We start from the raw sequence: 19,948 nt of genomic DNA on the forward strand, positions 1-19,948 counted from the left end.
TTCATTGTACTACTGTCCTTGTACTAGCACTACAGACAAATCCATTTATTGAAGTGTCTGCCTCCGCAAAGCTAGGTGGAGATACGCCCCCTTTTGAGCTTGTTCGTTTTCCAGCTGAACTTTTACGTCACTGATGATGACAACTTAGGTAGTCGTTAACATGTTGAGTTGGCATCCATTCACTTCAAAATGTTTATTTTCTTCTATAGCTGGCTATCATAAAATCTGGGCTCCTCACCAGTCTAAATGCACTCTGTTTTTGTATTCTATATCTGTATTATATCATTCAGTGGTGTAGTGAAGGTGTGGATGAGTAACTCCTCCCCTTTAGCTTTAAGTCCCATTTACGGAGCCTTCCGTCCGTACTTAGCGTTCATTTCATCCTTCATTGTGTGCCTTACAGGAGATGATGGACAAAACGAGTCAGTCAGAAAAACGATAACGAAGAAGATTCTATACGTTTATAAAAAGCTGAAAGTGCAACCTCTTCAATGGTCACCATGTATGTTGATCCCTGCATGGATGTATAACTGATTAAAATGTAATAAAAATGTGCCTTTAACCTCCGTTGACCTGCAAGAAAAGTGAAGATGTCGTCACATTGCAGATACAGAAGTAATTTATCTCCCACTTATATGCGTGTGACAGAAATAATTTTTTAGAACATTTTGTTTCATTCTTTAATTCCCTGTGAAAAGACTTAATGACTGAGTGAGACTTGACTTTCACTGTGATTCAGGCAGTCAGAGGGAAATAAATATGGATATTAGCAGACAGGGAAATGGTTCTGTCCTCTATTACTGGCCTGTCTTCACAGAGCGATCACCCAAATCAAAGGGGATTAACATTAATTTCTCAGCTGGAGCGGTTGCTCTGTGGAGGAGCTGATAAAGTGTTCATTCTTTACAGCTATATATAAGCTCAGTTAGAGTTACAAAAGTAGCTGGGTTTTTTTTTTACTTCTTTGTCTAGCCCACTTCTTTATCCTCTCAGAGAAGTTGTCATGGTCTGACAGGCAGTCTGAGCCCCCTGGTCGCCCCTCATTCCTCACCCATCTTAACCATATCCACATTTTCTTTAAGCATGGGAAAGAAGATGACAGGGATTCCAGTCGACTGAGCCCCGAGTGGCTTAAAGCTGAATGGCTTAAGATTCAATCATTCAGATATGTTCAGTTCATGTAGCATATGGAAACTTGTTCAGGAATCTTCAGAAGCAGTCTTTAGTTTTAAGGCATCATTAATGGTAAGTGGTGGCTGTTTTCACTGTACCATAAAACCATGTAGAAGAGAAATGATTCAGTGATTAGAACAAAAAAGCATGCATTAAAAAGCACTAATCAGTTAATTTGAGAATTAAGTTTCTTTCTTTCGGTTTTATTTAATTGTAAACAGAATATTTGTTTTCTGACATATAAAAGACCTATATTCACTGTTTTCTGATATATCATTCACCAAACTATAATTTTAGTTTTTTAGTTTAAGGAATAATATATCTAGGTCTAACATCTTAAATGTGGATATTTGTTTGAATATTTGACGATCTTTGGATTTCGCACACTTGGACTTTTCACACTTGGACGTTGAGCTCCAATAGAACATGATGAGGATTATAAAATAATTGTTCGATAAGATGAAAATTAATTTCATACCTATTTTCCAGCCCTATTCCAGCACCCAGACACATTGTGAACACTGCAATTCTCTATTTACTGCGTCACACCCCTCCCCTCCCCTCCCCCTTTACGTGCTGTGAGTGACACACTCATCGCTCACAGGTGTCCAGGCCTGAAAGCTCAAAACAGACAAAGACAAATTGAGAGTTTCACTTGTTCTGCTCAGGCTGCCATGAAGAGTCACTTTGCCCTGACCTTCAGGGCCTCACTGTGGGCCTTTCATCATCATATTCACAGCTCTCTGGATATCCTGTCATTTATTCATTATTCAAATGCAAACTGAACACATTTCTTTCAGTGTTTTTTCTTCTTCTAAAAGCTGCAGATTATGACTCCAGGAACATCGTATCCCTCTCTCTATTTATTTATGCCACTGTAACTGTACTTTCTCGCTTTGTCTTTTGTCTTTTGTCGCGCTACATTTATCTTACGCCTCGTTTTTTCCTGTGGGATCGGGACTACTTCATAATTGTCTTCCTCTCCACCTCTCTGTTCCTCTGAGAAACTCCCCGATGTGACCTTTGTGATAGAGTGACCTTTGTTTCCTCTGTCTGCTACATCTCTTTTGTCTTTTGTTCTGCCCGAGTGTTTTTTTTTTTTCAACAGACAGAAATCTAGATTCATATTCATTGTGCATTTCAAACATGTCTTTGACTGTTCAGCTCTCCCCCTCCCACTGTATGTGAATGGATGGAATGGTGGAAGGAAAGGGAGGTTTTTTGTGTTAACTCCAGCTTCTTCCTCCCGACACAGTCTGTTGCTGAAAGTGCACCTACTCAGTATGATGACTGACGCAGACTGCACGGTGTACAGGGCGAAATGAGGGCACACACAAAGTTCACAACCGCTCTGTCAGCGTTTGCCTTCATTTCCTATTCAGCGCAATTCTGTTTCCCTCTTCTGTTTTACTGTCTTGGCGTCTGTAGTCTGTAGTGCTGAGGAACAGATGGGCCAAAGCTGTGAGTTTTCTTTTTTTCCCCCCGTCCCTTTAAAATCGTGGATTTCTTTCTTAACTGTTGGCCGTGGCTGTGTGTGACTGTGAGAGATGGTTGATGATTTATTTAGTTTGGGTCCAGCATTCAACGTGTGCCATGTGTGCTTAGAGACCTGATACTCACCGAGGGCTTGCTTGGTGCTTTTGCCAGTGAAACAGCACGGTGCCGGTGGGTTTCACACTTCATCACACAAAGGCGCCTCCAGTAAGAGGAAGGTGTTGACTATGAAGCATTTTACAGAGAAAGACTCGAGTGCAACGTGCACCTGTGTTGCGGAGTAAAAACTTGACAAAGCCCAACAGCCCATTGTGTGGTGGTTCCATTAACTGTTTTCCACTTGCAAAGCAAATCCTGTTTTGAAGCCTCGAGAGTTTGTGATTTGACTGGCGCCTCGGCGATAATTTTTTGCAATATGAAATTCACAGATGTCGCCGACAGCCAGGCAGCTTTTGGACGATACCGGCTGTAAATCACGCCGCTGTCCACTCACATGTGCCACGCTTTACAGGCTGTTTTCCTCAAAATGGGAAAATAAATTACAAAATTGACATCATGTGCTATTGAACAAGACCTGAAACTAGCAACTGAAACCATTTACTTCTCACGAAAGTGTTTACTGACATAATAAATCAAGTGGGAAGTCGGCTCATTTTCCCATGAACCTCCATTCAAACAAGAGTTCTTTTAACAACCAGCGGACTTACCCCCGGGTGCCTAACTGCTAAAATGTGCAAAAACTTTGATTGGTGTTCCCCAAACCTAGAAATGATCACGTTCTCAAATGCCTTCCTTTGGTTTAGTGCTTTCTTTGTTACATGGAGCAAATCATTTAGAAAAGCTGAAAAACCAGAAATCTTGTTTTAATGAATATCAAAAATATTTGCTGATTATGCAACAATGTGAGTATGTTATTGTAGGGCTCTAAAATATGATGCAGACTTTTAATCATCAGCCCTTTACATCCCAGAGGAGATAATGGTGTGACTTATACCCAGGTGACATAATTATCTTCACACATCAAAGGAATGTGTGTCTTGTTCTTCTCATTGCGGTAGAAAAAAGTGTTGCAAGGATTTCATTGATGTTTCTCAGGTCATTGTATTCTCTGGAGTCTAATTATATGCAGCCGAAGAAACCGCATGGACGAGAGTTAAAAACATTTTAAAGGAAACTTTATAAGGTTTTAGTGAGTTGCACAGCTAAGGTGATGCCGGTATCAGTTGTCGAGCCATTTGGGAAATTGTAAACTCTGTTATACCAACTGCTTTTGTTATTTTATTCACTGAAGCCGCAGTGGTTGGCATTTCCTCTGTGGTAATTACATAAGTGCAAGGCAAAGAGAGAGGGGAAGACCATAAAACTCAATCCCACCATTTCCCACCCTGTACCCCCCAGTGACGATCTTAGCTGTTCCCAGGTGAAACCTCCACCTCCTCAGCCTGGGAAAGTCAGATGTTTATCTGTTGGTTCTGGAGGGTAAGTGGTGGGGAGGAGTTAAGGGTTAGTCCCTCCCCTACTTCCCTCCTCCCCAGCTCTACCTGACCACAGCTCCTTCAATGTTTGAAAATTCACCCATGGTTAGAGTCTATCTTCTTGGACAAGGGAAAGCGTAGTTTCATACATTTGTGTAGGCCTGTCTTTTAAAAGCACGTGTGGCAGATTGATTACTTACTCGCTTATCATGAAAAGTCTGAGTAATTCCAGTTTTGTCTTACTTCTGCACACTTCCTTTTAACTCCTTTTTCCCTTATCAATACATCATCAATTCATGAATCTGTTCTGTTGGATGAATCGATTTGTTTTTCAAGTTCAGAGAATGGATTGGTATTTCCAAAAACCTCAAAATGATGACGTTCTCTAATGTCTAAATAATTAAAATAATTTCAGTTTCCTAGCAAATAAGCCAGAAAATATTCATATTTAAGAGTTTTTATCAAATTAGTTGGTAATGACTGGTTTATTGTTCCAGCCCTAACGACAGCGTTATCCTGTCCTCGTCTTTGTGTGCAGCTTTTCCCCACACATGACATTGACTGGTTTAAAAATAGTCTTCCTCTTGGAAAATAACTACAATTTCAGCATTTTTTCATGCATTTTTCCCCTAATTTCAGTTGTTTCCTACTCTTCTCTCCCCAATGTGCTATTTAGCTAAGTTTTACTTTATGGTTCTCACACTGAAAATGAACTGAGCCACAGATCAATCTCAGTTTCACCTTGTTGTAATTTCCGTAACAGAAATCCTTGCTCTTACCTTCCACCATTGTTGTTTCTTATTAATAGTACTTTGTGAAATCAAGTAAACAACTACAGAAGAGAAAATTTAAAATGACACACACACACACACACGCCCAGTGTATACCTGAACTGTCATGTGATACACTGCATGTCTTCAGGTGTCTTTTATGGACGTAGTTTACTTCTGGCAATGGACAAAGATTGTTTTTGTTTAAAAACTGTAGTATAGTATGGGATGTAGCTCAAGACCACCTCTTTAGGTCAGTGCACATTTTGGTTCTTTGGTCAGGAACGTGGCCTTGGATTTGACTCCAATCTGCTGTGATAGTTCATGAAAAAAAAAGAAGTTTCTTTTCATTTTTAACTTCTTATGGCAGGGAAACCTTTGTGAAAATAGCTGCAGTAAGTAGTGCGCAGTCATTCCTCAGGTCTGTGTGTGTGTGTGTGTGCGGCGACCACAACATATGGAGGTTGTTAACGTGAGGTGGTTCGCTGCTGCCTCGCATCCTCCGCCTTTGGCGGTTTCCTTTACTGTAAACTGTCTCTCACACACACAAACATATGGTCTCGCATATTGACAAACAGTCTTTGGTGGGAGCACCGTCCCACACTTACAAACACATTGGCAGCAGAACACACAGAGCAGTTCTGTGCTTCAGGCCACACAAGCCTCCTTTGAGGTTTCACATTAGGGCCTCATGTCGATACGTCTATTGATTGTGTAAACACAGGCTAAAGTAATTGCTCTTCTTATTTCTTTTTCAGCTATCGCCATACTTATATTTATTACTGTTATCAAAATAAAAGTGAGAGAGTAAATATTAAAGCCCTTCAGGGTTTTCATGATTTGATAAGTGGGGGGGAGATTAAATAAAACCAGCCTCTTACACTAAATGTTTTCCCTCCGTACACATATGTGCTCCTGATAGAGGGATGTGAGGATTAAACAAACCGGTAAGCTTTCAGTCTCCTCTAATGAAACACTGTTGGCCTAATAGTTGCACAGATGTGTTTCACTGAGGAGAAAAATACTTTTTAATTTTGCTTCAAGGAGGTCACAGAGAGACATGTGGACGAGAACAGGAGCCTCTGTCTGATCAAATCCTCACAGTAACATCCTGAACTCTGATCTTTACATGAAAAAGCCGCTTTTTTAACAGCCTCAAGTGAATCCTCGTAATGTCTTGCACATTACATAGTCAGTGGACTTATGACCCAACGTTAACCTGTGCTAAAAAACTCTAATTTCCCCGTGAGACCTTGTTTTCCTCCTCCTCACCCTCTCTGGGGAGACTTTGCCTCCTCTGAGAGACAAATGCAAACGGATGTGTATTGACAGAGGAGAGGCTGCAGTGTAAATACAGCCCACAATGCAGCGCTGCAAATCTCGTGCCTGATAAAAACTGTGTAAACACCATAAAGAAGTTTCAAAACAAAAGGGTTGGGAAAGAGAGGGTAAGAATCAAAACCCAAGAGGGACACGTCGGTGTATTGAATTTGACTGCACGGCTAATTTAATTTTACGAGTGTGCTATAGTGTGAGTGCACTTGTCTGAAGGTGTTTTTAGAACATACACGGTTCACCCCTCATGTTATTTACTTTTGAAAATGGGATTTGTCTACATTGTCTAAGAATAACACATGGACGCAGCCCTGCTGCTGTTTTATTCTTGACTCTGCATTTCTGAGTTTCGCTCTTCTCCCCCCCCTTCCTCAGGAACTGGTGTCCTCATACGGTCACAAAGACGGTGACGTGCCAGGTGCAGAACGGGACAGTTCTCCAGAGAGTCTACCAGACATGCCGCTGGCCACAGGGATGTACGGGAGGGAGGTGAGCAAGCCAAGGAACATAAGCACTCATGCTGCTGCTGCTGTAACTCTGAGATATGAACACTTGAAACAGCAGAAGCCACGTTAATTATATTTAGTTATCATGTGTAATCAGATTAAAGAAACATGTTAAATTGACGATGCTGCCAGCTGAAAACTCTGTTTAGGTTTTGGTTTTGGTGTTTTGGTTTGGTTGTGCCATCCACTGTCACCCACCCACTGATGTAGCTCATAGCGTTTCAACGTCAGAGCAGCGTGAGTCAAAGAAAGTGCTTTGGGGTTGTAAATGCTGAATGTTACCATACTTAAAAAGCCTCACCACAGCTCTCAAAAACGTCTCCACCAGAATATGTAAATGTAAAATAAATGTTTCTCCTGGACAGGTAGGTAAAACAAGTTAGCTAATGTCTCTCTTGTCTCTCATACAAGTTGACAGTGTATGTTTAATGTATAAAATGTTTTTTACAGCCTGTCATTGTCACTGGACTATGGTCTCCTCTCATCATGTAACCAAATAGGTTCAGTGCGTTTACATGCATGTTAAAAGTCTGATTTTAGTCAGACTAAGACAGTAGTTCATTTCTCTGAGTAAACATCGAGTTATTGTTAGTTGGACTAACATACCTAGATAATTCGATGACCTGGAAATAGAAGAAGACGATGTGTAATCTGCAGTTCTGTTGCTGGAAAAGGACAAACAACATGATGGGGTCTGCGAGAGTGAAAGCTGTGGTAAAGACCCACTTTGGACCGACGAAGAGACGACCATGCTTGGGCAGCTGAAGGAACTAAATATTCCATGTTTGTTTATCTGTGACATAAAGGTCAACAGGAAACTGAATACTCAATAACCGAGAGATTATAAAGAGATACAGCGCCATCTGTGGAGGAAGAGTCAGACATAATATGGTCAATAAATCGAATTGTGTATTGTTTTCTTTGTGTTTTAAACGTCAAAGGTTGCTGTTGCACATAATTTACATACTGTATATCCCCCTTTAAAACACCACACAAGAAATTATATTCTGTGGAAGTAATTGTTTTGAACTTTTATAGGTATAATTCCATTGCAGAAACCCAAATTGATTTTCCTTGTCCTGTGGCTAACATGGTTTTCTCTGTGCTCCACTGTGCTGCCTTCAGTGCGTGCCATGTTTTCTTGTCATTTTGTTATTGTAGTGTATTTACAGTTAAAATGAGTCAGAAAAACAAATGACTTCATCATTTACTGTGGGTTTTTGACCTCTTCTTTCTTTTTTCTCTTTTTTTTGCAGCTATAAGACAGTTGTTAGGCCCTCCTACAAAGTGGTGTACCGCACAGTGACCTCGCTGGAATGGAAATGCTGTCCAGGTTTCAGTGGTGCTGCCTGTGAAGAAGGTAAGTCAAGAGATACAGCCATCTGTGAGCAAGAAACAATCCTTCTGTTCACTCTCTTTTTTCTACTGTACCTGCGAGTGTGTCTCCTCTTTTTTGTCATTCTTTATATTTCCAGCCTTATCGTTCAGCTCTGTTTTGCCTTCATAACACACATGTACCAGTCATACTCATAAACAGGAGTGATTTCCATTAGGGCTTACATAATAAGGCTGCTTCTTTCTTCAGAACAAAGTTTAGAAATGAGATCCTTCAGCGTTTTCGGGGTGAGTCATAATACTACCTCCACTTTAGTAATCAGTTTTATTGTGTTCACTCTCAGAGTCAATGTTAGGATTGATTCTTTTGTGTGGTTTGGAGTTTTATGGTCCAGTAGTTGGAACCGAGTTCTCCTCCTGTTTTAGTGCCATGCTAGCTCTGCTGTTTCCATTTTTCATCTACAGTAGCTGCCCTGCCACACACACATGCACGCACACACACACTTGCAGTGTATAATGACTTCCCCTGGCACTGGCCCCTGTGCCTCAGCAGTCTGGGGAGAAGGGTGGAGCGTCGCTGTTTATGCGGGGACCCAGGACTTGACTGGGTGTAACGTAAATCAATGGGCTTTGTGACACAAAGGACAATAAATATTTACAGTGGTTGAAGTGGTCACTTTTTATGGTGCTGAAAGCAGTGGCTGTTTTTCCTCTTTTCCGTCCTCCCTCCCAGGTGAAATAAGAACAAGGAAGCCCCCCCCCACAAACCGGGTCAGTTTGAATAAAACCAGACTTATAAAATATATGAACTGACTGAAATTTTACTGGATTATATATCTCAATATAGGACTCACATGAGTCAAATTACTACATGCATGTGTATGCTCAATCAGACCCAAGCTGGCCTTGTCCTTGTCCACAGGATGGTGCGCTAACACACTTCAGGCTTGTATCCTGGGACAATGACAGTAGTCAAATTAAACAGCACAGTCCAGCTACAACTGTAGCTCGACTTAATTATCCGTGGAAAAGTGCTGTGGTCTGCAGACCTGGAGAAACCTCTCTGACGTGTTCACACACAGAACTCGTCACAACTGCATGAATATGATGCTTGTTTTAGACCTTTACCACGCTCAAAGTCAAGGAACACACTCGCAGTCAGACAAACCAGACTTAATTTAACAAAGAACTACACACAGTAGAACCGGGGAGGAAATTATCCAATTAAGTTGTTGCTGGAGGAGACTCCCCTCTGGCTGTCATGGTGGCAGGGGGGCTGTCGAGCCGACAGGGATGCTAGGATTAGCTGCCTCTCTAAGCGCCGTTCCGGGTGGCTCAGATCACACACGGCACTGAGTGGAAGTGACAGCTCCTATTCACATGGGCCTTTACTCTGCGGCACCATGGATGCTATCCAGAGCCACCGGGGCTTTGTTCTGCTCCTGCCGCGTGAACAGAACCTCTTGCCAGCACAGAACCTGATATCCCGCTGCTGTCTGCCTCACTCATCACTTTAACAAGAAATAAAAGCTTGCCACATAATGGTACGGCAGAGTCGGGATTGTGCTGTTCTAGTATTGCAAAGTGAAGCTAAAGCTGCATTTGCAGTTCAGTGGGTGCAAGTTTCAAATCCACAGGCTCAGTACCTGTGTGCGGGGCTCCATTTGCAAATCTCCACACATTTTTTCTGTGGATTTTCAGGCAACTGTATGCACTTGTTTGACTTGAAGTAAAGCAGGCCATCATCTGAGTGCACTTCAAAAATCTACTGTCTTGATTTGTCATTCCCAGAGAAAATCAGAGATTATTTAGGACTATTTCCAGCCTTTTAATTTAAGATAATTGCTGGTTTATCTTCTCAAAATGGCAGTAAAAATAGAAATGTTATATCATGCTCACGTTTTCTGTTAGGTTAGTGGCAAATGTTTTTCACTTTCACAAATGTGGTCCCCATACAAAAAGTTTAGGAAACCTCAGACTGGTTTTGGTCATATACCCTCTCCCCTCTGCTTGTCTGTGTTTCACAGACTGTGGAAAATGTGTATGATCTGTTCATTAACTTATGCTGCTCAGATTTTACTTCCTCAAAAACCCCTGGTCATGTCTGACTCCCAAGGCCAGTCTGTTTTACAGCAGGTCTCAATAACATCTATATCAGCAGGACTCTGAGGCTCAGACTGCGTTAAGGTGTGTGTGAGAGGAGAGGAAGTGAGTTATTTGCTGTGAGCAGAGTTCCTGAAGCGATTGTTTTTCAAAACGGAGATGAGAGAGTTGTTTTCTCTTGTGGTCCTTCCATTCTCACCCCCGCTGCCTGCCAGCAAACAGGTTAACATCCATAAATCAACAGGTCCAGTGAAGCTGGAAGTGTGTAACTTTTAGTTTTTAATGTTATTATTCTTCCTTTGTTCTGTCTTCTTGAACAGAAACGATGTAACATTATTTGTATTCTATGTCAAGAAAACTGACGGAGGGAGTGAATACAGTAGCAGTGCAGAGGTGGGCGGGTTTTTTGAGCAGTAGAATCACACTTTTGTTTTCAGCTATAATCTAGCCCGTTTGCAGCCGTCTTGCTTTACTAGAGCAATGTTGCTGTTGCCTTCATCTGTCTTGACACAAAATGAATCACTTCCTGTGTGCAGCTCAGCAATATTGCCAGGCGACACTACATGTAAACACCACTATACCGAGAGGTGTGGGGAGTTGATTAATCAGCTCATTTGACAACGGTTTTGAATGTCTTCAGACATTTGTTTATGTTTAAAAGTCGCAGACTACAGTTTTTGAGATAATGTGTCCCTGTTTAGTTTTTGGATTATGCGTTTCCAAGGCCAAATCGGCGCAGAGCAGCTGTAAATGAGACAACATTATGGGGAGAGATCACGCCATTCTGTCATCCAGTCACACACACGAGCCTGTGAGGAGTTCTGGCCTCTCATCTTCCAACTGAGGACTTCAAAAGCAAAACATTACATCACACCCAGGCTGATAAACAAACTCAGTCCATCGTAGTCCAAGCGAGTAAGATAACACTGCATCAGTCAGGGAGCCTTCACATTCGCTCTCATTCTGGCTGGAATTCCAGGCCAATGGTGTAATTACTGTGTCCTAATTGTTTTCTATGAGGTTTGGGAGATATTGTCTTACTCCTGGACCTGGAATACAGTGGTCTTTATCTCTGATTGAGCTTGAGAAAAAATAGGCTAAGTATTTGCAGATGTAGACACTTTCATTGCCTGCCAAAAACAGGGATTTAATGTATGCTCGGTTAGTGTTGGCAATCCAAGTCATAAATGCTTGTTTTCAGAGGGGATGTCCCAACTTGTACACAAATATCGAAAATTATACCTCATTTCGAGGTAATTGTGGGACTTGAGAATATCAAATGTAATGGATAGGAGAATGATTATTAAATTAGAACTGACTCTCAAGGACTTTTGTCTGTCTCCTTCGGGCTGCATCAGCATCCAAATGCATTCATTCATTCATTCATTCATTCATAGTCTACTGCTTAATCCTCCACATGAGGGTTGAGGGAAGCTGCATTAGCATTTTTCCCTCCATTTTGCTAACTCGACAGCATCCTAAATGTGTGAGGACGACACTAAGAGACAGTTGACCCTGATTTGCATTGATTTGAGGAATCAAAGGCTCTGATTTGAGGAGAGAACTTGAAAGAACTGTGGCTGTAGCTTATCAGGGGAGGGGGAGCAGGCGCCGTGCTGCAAAACACATGGAGTAGACTTGAATTAGCATGGCTGTCAAAACTGCTGCGGGGGTCCCCATCAAGGCGTATTTCGCAGCCAAGCGGAGGCTGCGGTCTTTTGGGCTGCAATTACGATATGGCTGGAAGGCAGAGGCGCGCTGTCTGTAATAAGCCGCAGAAATGTAATCTGTGTTTTCACAGCTCAGCGCAGCTTATCACAGGCCTACACGCTAAACCCCACGCTTTAAACATCAGTCAGCTGCAGCTTGCCATTAGCAAGGGAAGAGTGGGAGTGCGTGGACGTCGGTACGTGTGTCTGTCCGACTGCCAGGATGAATCCGTAGGTGGGACAGTGAGGTGTTGAGGATTTGTACAGTGAGGGATGCAGCTGTTCACTGTGATTAGCTGCTCTATAGTGGCTGCAGGTGTGTGAGTGGAGGGACCCCAGCCTGAGGTCGTAGAGGATGCAGCAGAACAAAGGCAGGTCACCTCAACTCCCACTCCTGTGAGACCACACCGAGCAGAACTGTACGAGTCGTTACACTGAAAAACTTTAAAGATGCAGTGCGGACTTTTGTCGTCATTGACGCTATTACTCTGCCTCTGTTTGGGTTTCGTGAACTATGTGTATGCTGTGTCCTTTATTTGATAACATGCTCTGTCAACCCAGTTTTATCAAATTTGACTGAGGGAGCTTTTGTGTTTAGCTTCGAGTGGTCATCAAAACTTAAAAGCGCTATATAAATACAAACCTTCACCTTTTCATGGACACTTCTTTGTGTTTTCGATCCTGTCTCACTTTACATGAGCAATTTTGCCGTTGCCTTCATTGGTCTTGACACAAAATGAATCACTTCCTGTGTGCAGCGTGGGAATGTCGCCCGGCAACAGGAGATCCAAACACCGCCATACTGAGAAATACAGAGTGAGAGTCTAAATGGACTTATTTCACAATAGTTTGACTGAGATGGACGTTTATTTGTGTTTACATTATGTACTACATCGTTAAATTCAGCCCACCTTCTTTTCTTTTCTTTAGGGCACGTTTCAAACACATTCCTGTGTTTGCATTACTGTTAAATATGCCCGTTTCTCTTCATTCTCAAAGAGCAGATTAGGTGCAGCTGCTCTCGCCCCCACAGTCTGAGTATTTATGCATTGACATGAAGCGAGCTACAGTGACACAGAGATTACATACATGCAGGCCAGAAGGCCAGAGCAGCTGATATTCATGGACAAACACTTAGCCCAAATTGGAAGCAGCTGAAGTTCAGGAGAACTGGGTTTAGTGCCCCTGATGGGATTAGACTTCGGAGCATCCAGCCCTTTAAGATCATGCTGCTCCTCTCAGGGGAACTGTCATAATAGACATTAATTAACAAATGACACCAGCATAGAAAATACATACTACATTTGGAAGAAAGATTTTTTCTTCTTCTTATGTGAGTGTGTGCTGGAATGTGCTTCACGGTTTTGAAGAATCCACAAATTGGACTTCATAGGGGCCTTTAGGCATTTCAATTGGAATGTATAGTAATAATTATGATAATATTATTATGGCATTATTTTTGAAATGTTCCATGCAAACCACATGCTCAGCATGCACCCGCACACTATGCAGGCTGTGGAATAAAACATGATTGAGTATTATAATTATAACTGTCAATGCCTTTATGTTTTATATTCATCTATATTTAGAGGCAAATGCAGTCACGGCATATCATGGAATATCATTTCCTGCAGATCCAGCTGACTTGGATTTACATGAGACATGATTATAAATGTAGTTTTATTATAAGAACAACTTTATCCGTGTGACATAACGTCCATGCGTGAAGAACCACATTGTGGCTCATGCTTCACGCTCCATTTCTTGACCTGCATCTCTGCACTATTTAGTCTGCGCCTGAATCTGAAATAAATAACTTCAAGAAGCACTGATGCATAGTTCTTTCATACATGCTTAGCCTTGAATTTGAGTTAAGTTTTATGTATCTGGCTCCAGGACTGGAAATGCCTCTTCTGCTTCCTGATTTATTTATTATTTCTCAAAAGCTCCCCCGGGAGTGCATTGAAAACTATTTTTCCTGCAGTCAGAAAGAAATCAAGTGTGCTGAGTCAGCGGTGCAAAACAACTTTTAGGGGATGAAAATAGACACACACACCCACGCCGTGGCAGCCGGAGTATTCTTCTGTCCCCAATAAAGCAGAGGTATTTCCCCTTCACCCAGTGGTGGACTAAGTGGACAAGTGTGCTTTGAGTGCGTGACCCACAACCAGGCAGGCGTTTTACAGCATGACAGGCCGCGTAATCAGGAGCAGAGAGAAGACAGACGGCGGTAACAGCGCTTTTATCATGTACAGAGATAAAGAGGAACCTTTACAGTCCTGACCTCTTTTAAATCCTCCTCGCTCGTCGAGGTGTGGACTCTATCTTCCATCTCTCATCTCAGCAGCTGATGTCATTAAAGCTGCATTAACCCTCCTGCTCCCTGTCCTTCAACGTAGTGTATCACCACCTCTCTGCTCGCAGGTATAGACAAGCGTGAAGAAGCTGCCGTAGAGTACAAGACACGGTGCTACTGTCTTTAGGTTTAGCTAATGACGCATATGTGGTGTTGTGACGTCCGTGCGGAGACAATCGCAGCATTGATGGTTCATTACTTGGTTCCATCCTGCTGTGATGACTTCACTAGACCCATTTTCTCTCTGACATCCACTGGGAAGTTTATATATGTCTTTCACTCTTGTAGTTACCCATACACTTTTAATGTACATTAAATATGCACCAAAATACTTGAAAAAGGTCCTGTGGCACAGGCTCCGTCTTGTCCCCCTATTTATATCCACATAATGAACCACATTTACAACATAATATGACAATGAAAACACTTGCTTTTACTGTAGGTTAGATATGCTTCTCTTACACTGTATCAGTCTGTGGTTCATGTACACTCCCAGTCGCCCTGATGATTTAGCTGCTCATTTGTCTATGTTATTAGTTCATAAACATGTGAAATACCACATAAGAGAAGCTCGTGTTGTGGCGTCGTGGGTTGGGAAACCCTCCTCCACTCCCATGTACACTAAACCACAAGCAGACCACCACATCACAGAGATGTTGCTGTGGTGTGTTGTGGTGACATCATTTATGGCCTCACATATCACAGACCCCCCCCCGTCTGGTTCAGTTTCCCAGTCATTAAACGTTGTATCTTCTTCACAGGGTGTAGAATTTAAACGTAATCTCTCCTGTCCTGACTTTTGAGCTCCACTTTGAGCGGGATTTTGCATATATTTCCATTTGCTCATGTGGTTGATACCATGCTCAGTGTGGACGAGGGGAGTGGTGCTGGTGGTTGTGATTAGTTCTGGACTGAAGACTGAGAGTGGAGAGGTTTGGATGAACTGTGTCAGGAGTAGGTCTAATTGGAGACATGCCTAGTTTGCACTGAGAGCTCAGACCTGACAGAGGAGCAGCCATTCCCCTTAAGGAGCCCATCTCCATGACCAAAGAGAAATTACCTCACTCCACTGGATGGGAGAAGAAAGAGTCGAGGATAATGGAACTTGCCTCTGGAGATTAAATGATATGTAAAGCTGAAGCCATACACAGCTGGCACGGTGGGACTTAATTTGTCCTGTGCACAGATTAGAGGAGTACTGTAAAATAACCTGAGACTTTAAACACCTTTTGTTTGTATTAAGCTTGTTTTTGAGGTAGGAGAGTATTTCCCTCCCAAAAGGACTATGTAGTGTCATGCACTGTATGCCAAAGGTTTGTGCCAAAGTTCATGCTACATCCATCATTTAGCCCCATGAAGTATCTTCAATGAGCTCTAACCACAGTCTCCTGTATAGGCTATAGAATACAGGATTATAGCGTGTAAGATGAGCACTCTATAGTTTCACAAGCAATCAAAAGTTGTGCACAAATGGTCAACAATAGCCGTTTCACAAGATCTGAGCACAAGTGTAATTATATAGTGTAATTTCAGCGGCATGCATTACATTTTTGACAACGTCCACGAAAATATATGAGATGCCTGAAACAGTCGTTGTGTTTTCATGCACAGTTAATCTGTGGTTGTAATTGGGCAACTGTTCTTGTCACAGTATATAAACACTAGCGGGGAATTTATTGAATGAAGTGTGTCAGACTCCACTTCACTAGGTGGCGATATACCCCCTTACAGCTTTGTTAGTATTAGGTGGTTAGCAGTTTAGCTCCCAGTTAGTTTTTAGCATGTCGGTTGTAATTCTAAGCGACATTCCACGGCTTTCTAACATCCATAACTTCAAAGCAGGAGATTCCGGTTAGCGTTAATTTATCCCCAACTACTTTTAACTAAACCTGAAGCATCACGTCCATCTTGCACTTGTGTTTTGAGCTTCCATTTTAAAATGTGGTTCATTTTGGTTCATGTCGAGGTGTAGAGGGGTTGCCAGTTCGAATCCTCCACCAGGTCTAGGGCTGGGGTACCCAATCCCTATTGCTCATTGTTAATTTGGACACTCTAAATTGAGCCCCCAGTGGGTTGCGTCAACCGTTGTAAAGATCTCCGCCAAATCGTGTGCTGTGGTGCCCCTAGACAGAAGAAGGAGGAAAAAAAAGATTGTATAGCATATTGATTTACTTGCATTCCCACATGTCACTATTACTCTTAAAGCTGATCTTTAGTGCTGCAGTTTTTCACAGAAAGTCAAAAGAGGAATACAAAAGTTTACATTGCACTAATTGAACATTATGCATCATTAAGCACAGCGGTCGTATGTTTGATGTTCTCTATCATCTATATACACTCACCAACACACACACACACACAAACTCAGGTATGCTCATTCTGCAGTGCCCTACAGACCATTTCAGTTCATCTGGAGACACACATCGCATTGACATCACCTCTGGGGCACAGACCTTAGAGAGTGTACAGGAAGTGCAGCATGCTTCACTGGTCCAGTCTGGTCGTGGCAGCGCTGGTGTGGCTGGTGAGGCAGTGTCGGGGGTTCAGAGCCAGAGAGGCCCAGCGAGGTGAGCTCATTAACAACAGGACGTACCCCTGAACCTCTAAACCCAGGCCTGCATTCCGTCCACTGCAGTGCCCCCTGGGACTCATCGGGGGTGGGGGTGTCGGTGGGGGTGGTAAGGGCTGTAACAGCCATGGTGTTGTGGTTGGACGCTCGCCACAGCCAGAGCTGAGCTGTGCATGATGACTCTCCCTCCACCTCACCCCCGCCTAAACCTGGACCATAAATACAATCCAGCGAGCGAGTGTCTGTGTGTTCCTGTTTCCTCAGGTGTTTATGGCTCTCTCACTCATTCATGCTGAGCTCACAGTCAGCCCAGGCCTGGCAGCAAACAAACATGGCACTAAAGACACCTGCTTTCACCAGGCACAAGCACATGTGAAACGTTTATGTGCCCAGACAGACAATAATGCATAAGCGCTCGTACCGAGAATGACCTGGGGTGGGACAGCAGAAAAACTGTGAGCTGAACTTGCTCTGTCGCTGTAATTAATGAACTTGATACAGGACACTCACACTCACTGTCTCTCTCTCTCTATTTCCGCACACATTCCTCCTGCATATCAGTTGCATGTGTAACTTATGACAGACGGCCTGACAGGGCAGTAAATCACTCCTACTGTGTCATAGTTAAAGCTCTATTTGCTCCGCCTCCTGCTACTGACTCTGGGTTGAGGGACAGAGGGTGATGTCATGGACCTTTTTATTTCTGTTGGCTGTCCTCCATGTCGTCTTCCTAAAGGGCTCTGTCCTGCCTTATGGAGTTCACATGTGGCCCCATGTCTGGTCAGCTTTGTGGAGACATGACGGCCGACAACCACAACCCAAGTTTTTTTCCTTTTTCTCCCTCTTTTTTTGCTGTAGTTTACTTAGACACACTCTCTGTGACGCCATGTAGAATATCCTGAGAGGTTTGTGTGCATAATTCAGTTTCTTCTCCATTTCTGTTTGCGAGAACAAAAAAATTGTGGTTTTAATTGAGTCTGGCTGTACGTTGTCCTTGTATTGTGTGTGTGTGTGTGTGTGCGTCTGCATGAGTTACAGGTAGAGAGAGGGGTAACAAAGTCAGGAGGAGGTCAGTGAATATCACTCATGCCGATGTAGTGTAGTTGTTGTTGTGTAAAGGGTTCTAGGCTGCCATATTTGGAGAATGCAAACACAAGGAACACCATACATTTATCGCAGCGTGTAACTTTTGAACATAACCAAATAAAATGATGTAAATTCTGATACTGACGTGTCTAAGAAGCCTCAGACAATCCGATATTCAGGCTGCCTGGATTTATTTAGATTTTATGGCTGTAGTATTGTCAAAAAATGTTAATTGAGTGAGTGCTTCTGTCCCTTTCTGCTCCTTTTTTCCAAGATAACTTTCACTTTCGATATCTGGCAGTTATTCAACTCTTTAGGAATTACGGTACTGGTGAATCTTGCCTGTGATTGGTTGTTCCGCGGAAGTCCTGAGGGGCTACCGTAATGATACGTATATGGACACAAAAAGCTCTATTTCTCTGCTTTGGTATCCATCAATCCAATCGTCTTTTACCACTTGTAAAAGTGGGTGCTGCGCTAATCTCAGCTGACATATGGTGAAAGGTATGGTCACACCATATACAGGTCATTAGTCCATAGTTTTTGAATTTTCCCGATATCACAAACAGCAGTCTAGGAGTTACACTAATGAGAAGTACGCATGAAGTATGTCACAGAAGGGTTAAAACGATTTGCCTCCTTGGATATCCTCCATAATTATATCCTATTTACAAAAGACCAGAAATTAGTTAGTGTATCTAATAAGAACTCTTTAATTTGACCGTGTAAACATACCTACTTGAGTAAACAGAGCCCCGTTGAAGCAGAGATACTAAATCTAAGTCCAGATGGATCCTGGACCCTGAGACAAAGTGAGGAATTACAGTTTGTGCTGAAAGTCCACACTCAACTCTCCCCTCCTTCCATCGCTGAGGCTCTCGCTCACAGAGAGGAGGGAGGGATGGATAACTGGTGAAAGGGTGGCACGGCTCCAGTGGGACACGTTTCTCTTTAAGTGTTGCCTGTATAGGAAAGACAACATGAGCAAGAATGAAAGGTTTTGTTGTCACAGGCTGACAATTGAGTAGAAATGAGACGATACTGTTGTTTTAAGGAAGACCACGGTAATATATCGTGAGGGAGAGAGAAGTGTAAGGTTTTTTTTCAACTGGAAAGTAATGTTCATGTTACTGCTAAAAGGACAAAGAACAGACTGAAGTAATAATCGTGATGAGCATTGTTCATACTTTCTCTGTGAACCCTAACCACAGTGTTCTTTTGAAGTAATTTATCTTTTTGTAATGTAACGGAATGCTGGAAATAAAATTAGATTTGAGGCTCCTGTGTCTTTGTATGTTGACGCTCTCACGGTCCATGCACCGCTACCCCCTGGGTGTGGGTGGGTAGCCAGAGGGACGCCAAAGGGGTGAAAGGGCAGAGGATTGAGGGGTGCAGGGTTTGTGTATTTCAGCAGAATAATGGAAAGTATTGTTCCTTAAGTGGCAGCACTGTATCACAACTATCATAGGAAATTTCTTGACATAGTTGTTTGGCGTCAGGCTTGAATTTCAGAGACACCTCAGTGCCGCATGTTGTGAGCTGGTCATGCTAAGGCAGCACAATGTGTCCCTTTTAGCGCCTGAGTATCAGTAAATCAAAAGAGGATAATTGAGTGCAAATTGTGTTACGCTCTTTTTTTTTTTCTTCTTCTTCTTCTTTCATTTGTGGTGTAGCTGGCTTTTGTTCCCTGGTTTTCTCTCTGTCTACACTGTTGGGCTGAAAACTGGCCAACATGGGCGTCCTGCCAGAGATGTGGAGACTCTAGAGGTCATTATGAATGGAGTCTAAGCCGCGGACTACTACTTTCACTGTAGATGTCTTGTGTAATTGTGATGTGTGAGGCCTCACACACTCTGTGATACGCAGAGGGACAGGAAAGGGCACACTGGGAGATGAATTACAAACACTGCTCAGGATCAATCATCCATCAGAGCAGGACTTCTCGCCAAGCTGGAATTCCTTTTCTCCTGGCTGCACCTGACCGTGCAGAAACCTTAGCCCGAGCTACCGCCACTTCACTTTTTGGTCCAAAAGTGC

At 42.7% G+C, this 19,948-nt stretch overlaps 1 protein-coding gene across 3 annotated transcripts in view; it reads left to right on the forward strand.

The window, feature by feature from the left end:
* emid1 (EMI domain containing 1) overlaps positions 1 to 19,948 on the forward strand; it is a 66,784-nt gene that overhangs the window by 3,331 nt on the left and 43,505 nt on the right. For all 3 annotated transcript variants that reach the window (XM_044027074.1, XM_044027077.1, XM_044027076.1), the window contains exons 2-3: positions 6,623 to 6,736; positions 8,010 to 8,113. In XM_044027074.1, the coding sequence (XP_043883009.1) occupies positions 6,623 to 6,736; positions 8,010 to 8,113 (218 nt within the window). The remainder of the gene's footprint in view (positions 1 to 6,622; positions 6,737 to 8,009; positions 8,114 to 19,948) is intronic.

Source organism: Solea senegalensis, linkage group LG5 (genome assembly GCF_019176455.1).
Source record: "Solea senegalensis isolate Sse05_10M linkage group LG5, IFAPA_SoseM_1, whole genome shotgun sequence".
Classification (NCBI taxonomy): Eukaryota; Metazoa; Chordata; class Actinopteri; order Pleuronectiformes; family Soleidae; genus Solea; species Solea senegalensis.